General features: G+C 50.5%; 1 protein-coding gene across 6 annotated transcripts in view; it reads left to right on the top strand.

The window, feature by feature from the left end:
- The first annotated feature begins 811 nt into the window (after positions 1-811).
- The window catches only part of Etv4 (ETS variant transcription factor 4), a 16,283-nt gene continuing 8,361 nt past the window's right edge, over positions 812-8,733 (top strand). Inside the window, exons 1-4 of one of the 6 annotated variants that reach the window (XM_048790635.1) lie at positions 812-1,154; positions 1,681-1,791; positions 1,980-2,073; positions 2,313-2,360. In XM_048790635.1, coding sequence (XP_048646592.1) covers positions 813-1,154; positions 1,681-1,791; positions 1,980-2,073; positions 2,313-2,360 — 595 coding nt within the window. In that variant the 5' untranslated portion in view covers position 812. Of the gene's footprint in view, positions 1,155-1,197; positions 1,553-1,680; positions 1,792-1,839; positions 2,074-2,312; positions 2,361-3,300; positions 3,949-4,281; positions 4,358-8,733 lie in introns of those variants that run through there. The other 5 variants (XM_015495627.2, XM_015495626.2, XM_048790638.1 and 2 more) reach the window with 5 other exon arrangements.

Genomic DNA, 8,733 nt, shown 5'->3' on the forward strand with positions numbered 1-8,733 from the left:
ATTTTATTGGATGGAGTGATGAACAAAGGACGTGACAGAGACTATTACCAGATCTTATTGGTCAAAATTGAGACCTATCATGCCTCTAAGTCATCAGATCATTTGGGGCCTTTGCTCCCCAGTAGCCCATGCTTGCTTTCAGGTAAGAGAGAAGAAAGATGTCTAAGAGGAAATTATGCTTTCAGACATCAACTATCCTGGGCCTTTGGTTTTTACAGTAATGAAAGTAGGTCACAAAACAGCTCTGCAAAGTACAGACCCTTGAGGAAAATCCTGGATTCGATGCCAATTTACATTCATTGAGCACCTACTACAATCCATTGTTGAAACATGGCTTAATTCATTAAATCATGGTCTCACAGAGCTTCAATGGAGAGCGTGAGGGTGGGAGCGTTGAGGCTGTAAACACTTGCGGTACTGACTGACCTCAGTACCTCTCTGAGCTTTCAATATATGTGAAATGGAACCAATAAATCCACTACAACAGCTTATGTTAACGAAATGAACACGTGGATGCAAAGTGCTTCATAAATGTTAGTTATTATTGTTCCTTCGGGCACACAAGGCGCTCGCCTCCCGCACAGGGTACACACACTGACGGGTTCACAATCTCACGTATACGCAGATGCAGAGACGTGTGCCGACGCCAGCCGGAGAAGCTCGCGGCGCCTCAAACCCCAGCTCAACGCAGAGCCGCATAGAGAAGCTACTGGATCCTGGGCTTCCCTCCTTTCTCTCAGTTCTTTATGAATGAACTCCGGCCGCGAGGAGGTTTTTTTTTTTTTTTTTATGAATGGGAGCCCAGGACGTGAATGAAACCGGGAGCCAGCCCCTGTATTCTGATTGGTTACCACGGCTGGGAAACTCCGCCCCCCTGCTCCGCTGGGCGAGTCTCGGGATTGGCGGGCGTGCCCGACCCTAGGGTTTCATTCACAAAAGTCAATGAAACAAAGGGAACGGGTTGGGGGGGAGAGAACCAGGGCCGAGGCAAAGGAAATGCACCAATCAGCTGCTCCCCCGGGCTCACAACTGTCTGCGGCGCCCGGAAAACAAGCCGGTGCGCAGGGGACCTGGGGCAGGGGCCGCCTCGCTCCGGCCTAGCCCCGCGGCCCTCGGTGTGGTCCCTGGCTCCAGCACCGACGCCCCGGCCTCAGGTGAGGCTGCAGGAGAGGGAGGATGGAAGGGAGTGTGTCTGTGATTCTCCTCTTGGCCTCCAACACACCGCGCTCATCTCACCGCCCGCCTCCGCAGATTCCAGGGACGCTGGGTGGGAGGCGCTGGGATTCGGGGTTGGAGGGGGCGCCGGAGTTGTGGGTGTGCGAATGGTGTGCGCTTTGCTTGCTCCGTAGCGCGCGTCTGCGCGCGCCCGCGTACACACACACACACACACACACACACACACACACAGTCTTATGTAACCGAGTTCGGGCAGAGCAGGGCTGCAGAAAGCAGAAACAGATCCTGGCTCCCGGGAGCAGGTGGGACCTCCTTTGGCGGGAGGGGAGTGGTGACTGCTCACGGCCCAGCAGCCAGAAACCTCCACTTCGTCCCAGTGAGTCGGAGAAGTTTCACCATTGGACCCTGAGCCTCGGGAATGTCCCTTCCCCGTCACCCTGACCCCCTCTCACTGTAGCTCTCCCAGGACCTTGTGCGAATACAGCCTCCTCCCTCCCTCCCCAGGTCTCTTCCCCCGCGCGGGGCCCCGGCCGTGTGGCCGGAGGGAGCGGCCGGATGGAGCGGAGGATGAAAGGCGGATACTCGGACCAGCAAGTGCCCTACACCTTCTGCAGCGTGAGCGCCGCGCCGGCCTCCACGCCCGCCCGCTCCCTGCACCCCGCCCCTGCTAGCCCCACAGCCTCCTCCGGGCGGTCCCAGCGCGGTCCTGGGTGGCCCGGTCCCTGAGTCACCCTGGGACCCCAACCCCGCCACCGGGGTAGGCGCCTCAGGGTGACTTGGGAGTACTCTCCCCCTTCTCGCAGAAATCGCCCGGAAATGGGAGCTTGCGCGAAGCGCTGATGATCCCGCAGGGGAAGCTCATGGACCCGGGCTCCCTGCCGCCTCCCGACTCTGAAGGTAAAGAGCCTGAGAGATAAACCGCGACCCTTTCCCCACTCCCCACACCCACATACCGAGGACTGATCCTGGAAATATCCCACACCCCATTTTCCAAAAAGACTCTCCCTCTAAGGGACTCTGTTCATTTTTCTCGGCCCCAACCCCCAAGGTGGAGGGGGGACACTGCGGTTACTAAGGGTTCCTTTTCTCTCACCATTCCCTCCACCTCACCACCAATTTCATTATTCATCCTTCAGATCTCTTCCAGGATCTAAGTCACTTCCAGGAGACATGGCTTGCTGAAGGTGAGTAGTTTCTTGGCCTTTTCTATTATTTGGGGGGCAGACGGCGCGGTGGGGGTGCTAGCAGTCCCATCTAACCTACTTCCTCTGTCTCCTGTCCTTATTCAAGGAGTTCTCCAAGACCCCTTCCCCAAGTCCCTGGCCACTCCGCTCTCCCCATAGTCCAGTGTGGACACTTATATTGATATTTATTTTCTCTGCCCTAAGCCAGGCTTGTGTAACTAGGACCAGGGATGAATCAGACCATTGTGTGGGGTATTTGCTTATTTGAATGGAACTTGGCTCCAGGCCCATTTTCCTGGTTGAAATTTTCATTTGCAAAGTTTGTTTGGCAGGAACCACCAGGCCTAGGTGCATGTTGGGGTGTTGGAGGGGGTCAGCGAGGGACAGTAGGATGAGAAGAAGCAATTAATTTGTTACCTATCTTTGGGAGTTGCCAAAACATTGATCCTTATCCCTTTGGTTTCTCTTCCAAACTCCTAGGGCCAATTTACTGTCTAAGCCAAAAAAAAAAAAAAGTTTCAATAATTCTTTTCTCTGCACTTTGGCAAAGAGGATCTGAGGCTGACTCCCCAAATAGCCTTGATTGTATTTTTAATGACAAGGGTCTTTGCCTCCTGGATGTCTCCACCCCCAGGCAAATTCCCCCCTTCCTGTATGCTGGGGGTTAGTTACAAGCTGGCCAGGATGGGGTCAGTGGCCGGCCTCCTCTGGGTGGGGTAGTGTGTTCTGGTTGGATTCTTTGGTGTGTTTTGGTGGGGCCTGAGGGTGTCACTGGTGGGGTTGCAGGTGGGAGATGTCATGGTGGTTTAGAAAGTCTGAGAAGGGTTAACACTCCCATCTTGGTTAACACTCCTTTTATTTTAACACTCAGAAAACCAAGATATCAAAAACACTGGAATCCCTTTCTGAGGTTTTTTTTTTTTTCCCCCCTCTTCCTTAGGATCTCCACATTTCTCTACCCTGGGTATCCTTCTTTGGAAATTGTTTGAACTTAAATCCAATTCCCCCAGAATCCTCCAAAGAAGGTTGGGGTAGAAAGAAAAGACCTCCAGCTCTATCTGTAGAGGGGAGACTAAGTCTGTCTTGGCGATTATGTTATCTCAAAAATATATATGTTGCCGGAATGACTATTTAGCATAGACCATGTCCTCAAGACATTCTGTGGGATTAAGGCTCACTGGATGCGTGGGTGCTGGAGGAATCTGGGTTCTGGGGTCTTGTGTGCATCTTCTCCGACTTTGCATCTCCTGTGTGGCCAGCTCCCAGTTATAGGCAGAGCTTTGCCAGGGTTGGCTCCCCCCTCCAGGTTCCGGAGCTGGGCTGGAGCTAAAGAACGCGGAGGTGTCAGTTTCCACGGACTCTCAAACACTTCCTTTCCCAGAGCCTGATTTCAGTCTGACTTCCCATGATCCTTCCCTTGTCTGTCAGCTGAGGGTCCTGACAGTGGGCAGCTCCAGGACTGTGAGCTAGGGGTGGACTCGGAGGTTGGCATTTTGGCAGCAGTTGGTCCATTTGTGCCTGGATTTGGGATGGAAGGGGGAGGAAAAATGTTCTCATCTCTCAACCTTGGAAGCCCCACCCCTTCGTGGTAGGTCTAGAGATGGTGCGTGTATCTGTCTGCATGTGTCAATATGACAGTGTGCATGTGTGTTTGTGTGTGCACTCGTGTGCTTGTGTGTGTGTGTGTGTGTGTGTGTGTGTGTGTTACATGCTGCTGCCTTAGCAGTCCCTGTACATTTAAATCCAGTGGGTGTGGAGGTGGGGGTGGGGAATGCAAGGCGGAGGGGGAGCTGGGATCTCCTTGGTTCCCTCTCCTTCCTTCTGAGGGAGCAGCTCAGGTTCCCAGCTGGCGATGGATGGCCAGGCCTGAGGGGGGGATGCTGAGGCCACTTGCTTCTTCTCATTCTCTCTGCGGAGACAGATGCAGCTGCCGGGGCCCTGTCCCCCTGCACCATCCCAGCACCACCCCAGCCTCCTCTCCTGCCTCTTCCCACCAGGTCAGTGTCCCCTGCAGCCCAGGGGGAACTTTGGGGTGGCAGGGAGGGACTATTTCCTTTGGAAACTTGTCAGTGGTGGGGTACATCAGGAGAAATGGGTGCCAGAGCCCAACAACCCCCCATCCCTCAGCTTGGTTTCTTCCTAGAGACTCAATTTGAAGAGAAGCAGCAGATCCTTGTAGTGTGGGTGGGGCTGTGGTGAACTGGGTGATGACCAGGTTGACCTGAGCAGGTTTAGAAAGATATTGATGGGGTTGCCAGTTCTACATCTGATATCCGGACATTGGGGATGAGCATTGGTGAGACTCTTTAGAGGCAGCTTAGATATCTTTGGGGTTGGGATTTTCTTAGACAGAAGAGGATGAAGTGAGGCTAGGAAGATGTGTCTGATTTCTGGAGAAATCTATTGAGATGATGGAGAAAGGATCAGGCTGTCACAGGGAAATCCAGGCTCAGGCAGGCTGAGCCCAAGATGCATTTGTTTATGGTGAAAGATGTGCTGGTTCTAGTCCTGGGTTCCTTTCTGGCTTGTCAGGAATCTTTAGGAACCCTTGGGAACAATGACTTTGTGGTGTATTTGGTAGCATGAAACATTGACTCTGAGCCACGTATATCCTTTGTATGAGGCTGGGGTCTGTGAATTCCCAGAAGCCTTGGGATAGGTTCCAGGGGTCCTTCATTCCTCTGATAATGCGTGTAAAATTTTCAGGTGTGCACCATATACAACGGTATATGGATTTTTCTAGGAAGAAAACAATCTCTAGCTTTTAATCAGATTCTAAAGGGATGGGTCTGCGCTCGCTTTTCACAAAAATCATTACTCCTGACCCCTCTTCCAAGGGCTCCCATCCCCTTGCCCTTTGGCTTCTTCCTACCTCATCTGTAAGTCCCAAAAGAGACCCCATGTGTGAAGGGTGTACGTGGAGGACGTGTTTTACCCCTGGGTTGCCATGTTGCTGCAAGAGCAAAGTACAGCAATTGGGGTGTGTGTGTCCCCTAATGTGCAAGTCTGTGGGCCTGCATGCAGGTGCCTCAGCATGTCTGTGGGGAGAGATGAGGTTAACCCCCTCCTTAGTCTTCCCTAGCTCAATGCCTCCTTCACCATCTTTTTTCCTCCTCCCCTTCCAGAACTCTTCTGGAGACAAATGTCCCCTCCACAGATAGAGAACTGGTTCCTTCCAGTATCAAGGCTGCCAGGGTGGAGGCAGGGTGAGGGTGAGAGCTGAAGCCAGTGGCCACACAATGGAGCAGAAGCTCCAGAGAATGCATGTCTAGCCCTTTCACCGCAAGACTGACTCCTGGGAAGGTGACGGGCATCCATGTGTAAACAGATGGGTAATGTCTATGGTGGGCTTCACTGCTTAGCTATTTTAACTTCCTAATTTTTTGGAGCCCCTTTTGGGAGGCCCTCAAGTCCTTCTTTTACTGACTCCTTGTTGGAAGGACAGCCCCTAAAAATCTCTTTCTCTGACTTTCTCTATCTGGGCATTTTGCTGGTTTGACCGCTTTCCTTCCCCCTTCTTAATCATCTGCCATGACCCCAGGCAGATCATCCCCACCTTACTGCCAAGATGGAACTGGGGCAGACCCTGGCATACTGGCTTAATAGCCAGAATTCAGCCAAGTCAACAAGTAAATAGAGTGGTGTTTAAAAAAGAGAGAAAGAAAAATAAATAGAGTGGTATTCACTCAGGACCAAACCTGGTAATTAAAAATTCTCCTGCTCTCCAGGAACGCAAGACTCTGCTGCTGTTCCTATTTCTATCCTTGTTGATGGTGTCTGGGTGACTGAGGGTTCTGATATACCCTTTTGGGAGAAGGCCAGTGCCTGGGAGGAGGGGCTAATCAGGGACTGGGTTCACTCCTGGCTCTGGGGAGAGAATGGCGACACCTCTTTTGGGGTGGGAGCTGTATGCTGGGGGAAGCCTCCTCTGGGGGGTTCTGGTTCAGCTTTTGGGCTTGAGGCAAGATGACCTCCAGGGCTCTGTGCTCTCTAGCTCAGTGACGTCATCAGGAGATGCCCCTAGCCCATTACCTCAGTGGAAACTGACCGCTAATGAGGCCCCATGAGGGGCCTAGACTACGTCAGCCACCCCAAAGTTCTGTACTTCCCTTGCCCTTGGGACTAAGTAGCAAAGAGGGAATGTTGCTCCCCCTGCTCCCCCTTCCTGACACCTTTGGGGTATGGCCTATGAAGGGACAAGGGGTGAACTTGTACCTTGAGCAGCTGAGCAGTTCTTCAACCTTTCCTTTATTCCTGTGCTTTCCAAATGAGCTTATCCTTAAGTGTCACTAGGGTCAGTTGTTAAAAATGCAGGTTCCTGGCTGGGGATGTGGCTCAGTGGTAGAGTGCTTAGCATGCCCAAGGCCCTGGATTCAATCCCTAGCACCACCACCACCACCACCACCACACACACACACACACACACACAAAATGCAAGTGCCTGGGCTACCTTGTCCCATAGAAAGAGACTTTCCAGGGGAAAGGACTGGGAATCAGTGTGTGGTAATGAAGCCCAGGAGATTCTTGAATCAGGCCAGTTGGGGAATGGCTGGCCACCTTTGTGCTATAGTTGGGCTCCTGAAAAGATGTGTGTGAGCTGGGTGTTTACGCCAAGGTATTTCATGTCCTTCTGATTTATCTGGTCACTTTAGGATTGTATTATATTGACTACCACAAATTCTTCTTTAATTGATGTGACTCCTGATTCTTAAACTTCCTCACTACCATCTCTGTCAAGAAATCAACTATCTATAAACCTATATTTAAAAGAATTTGGCCCCTCTGATACTTAAAGCAAAGTCAGTTGTGAAAGATCCTTCTGCCAAACAGCTTACCACAGTCCTTTACAAATGTAAAAGACTTTGTAAAATGTGCTTTTGGGGACTGGCTCTGCCTCTTGTGTCACTTGATGTGGGGAGAGGGAGAACCTCAGGATGAGGGAAGGACTGGCCTAGTTAGATCTCTTTCCTTTTTTTTCCCCCAATATTTATTTTTTAGTTTTAGATGGACACAATATCTTTATTTTATCTTTATGTGGTGCTGAGGATCAAACCCAGTACCTCATGCATGGTGGATGAGAACTCCACCACCAACCACTTTGCCACAACCCTGCCCTTTCCTTCTTGTTCCTAGGCCCCAAATGCTGGCTTGTGTGAGCCTGAGGAAAGGGGTCAGAGAATAAGGTTTTAGGTATCTGCTCTGAGCTAGACCCTTCTCTGGGTGCTGGAGAATCAGATGAACAAGACAGATGAAGCCCTTGCCCTTGTGGAGTTTAACTTTCTGGTGGAGGAGATGGAGAATAAATATGAACATTCATTAAGAAGATAAGTTTAGGGCCACAGATGTTGGAGAGAAAATCAAACAGATGTGAGCCAGGTGCAGTGACACACACCTGTAATCAGGAAGCTGAGGCAGGAGGGATCACAAGTTCAAAGCCAGCCTCAACTTAGCAAGGTCCTAAGCAACTTAGTGAGACCCTGTCTCTAAATAAATTTTTATCAAGGGGCTGGGTATGTGGCTCAGTGGTTAAGCATCCTTGGGTTCAGTTCCCAGTTTAAAAAAAAAAAGTGATAAAAAACCAGGAGGGATCACTTTGATTTGAGTGGTCAGATAGGCCTCTGAAGAGGTGTTAAAGTGAGTTGAGACCTTGATAGCCGGAAAATAAAATCAGGCAAGGATCTGGGGAGGAGGGGCTGAGTTTAACAGGGTTGAAGGCTAAAGAGGAGACCAGATGCTAAAGAGTGACAGGCAGGACCATGCTGGGCCTGGGAAGCCAAGAATAAGAGTTTGGATTTCATACTTTAAGCAAGAGAGAAAAATAATTAGATTTTTCTTTCTTTTTTTTTTTTTTTTTGGTAAAAAGATGACTCTGGGGGCTGGGTTTGTGGCTCAGTGGTAGAGCACTTGCCTAGCATGTGTGAGACACTATGTTCAATTCTCAGCACCGCATAAAAATAAATAAAGATCCATCAACAACTAATAAAAATATTTTAAAAAAAAACATCACTTTGACAGCTATGTAGAGAACATCAGGCTATAGGAGGTGAGAGTGGGAGCAGAGAATTCCCAGAAGAGGGTGTATCCAAGTCAGAAACTGTGGAGCCTTGACCACAGGGACACTGAAGAGATGGGGGTGTGTTTGTACAGGTTGGGGATGTGGAGGTAGCCATCACTAGCCATCTCCTTATGCTCCTCACCAGCCATTCTGAACTCTGAGTTGTTTTATCCATCAGTTTCCACATTGTCCAATTTGAGAGCAGTCTCCAGGGCATGAGAGTCCAGTCTCTTTGGGCTACAGGTTCCATTGCTTCACCTTAGATCCAGTCACTTCCTGGACTATCAGAAAGTTCTTTTTTTTTTTTTTTTTTTTAAA

Source organism: Marmota marmota, unplaced genomic scaffold (assembly GCF_001458135.2).
Source record: "Marmota marmota marmota unplaced genomic scaffold, marMar, whole genome shotgun sequence".
Lineage (NCBI taxonomy): Eukaryota > Metazoa > Chordata > Mammalia > Rodentia > Sciuridae > Marmota > Marmota marmota.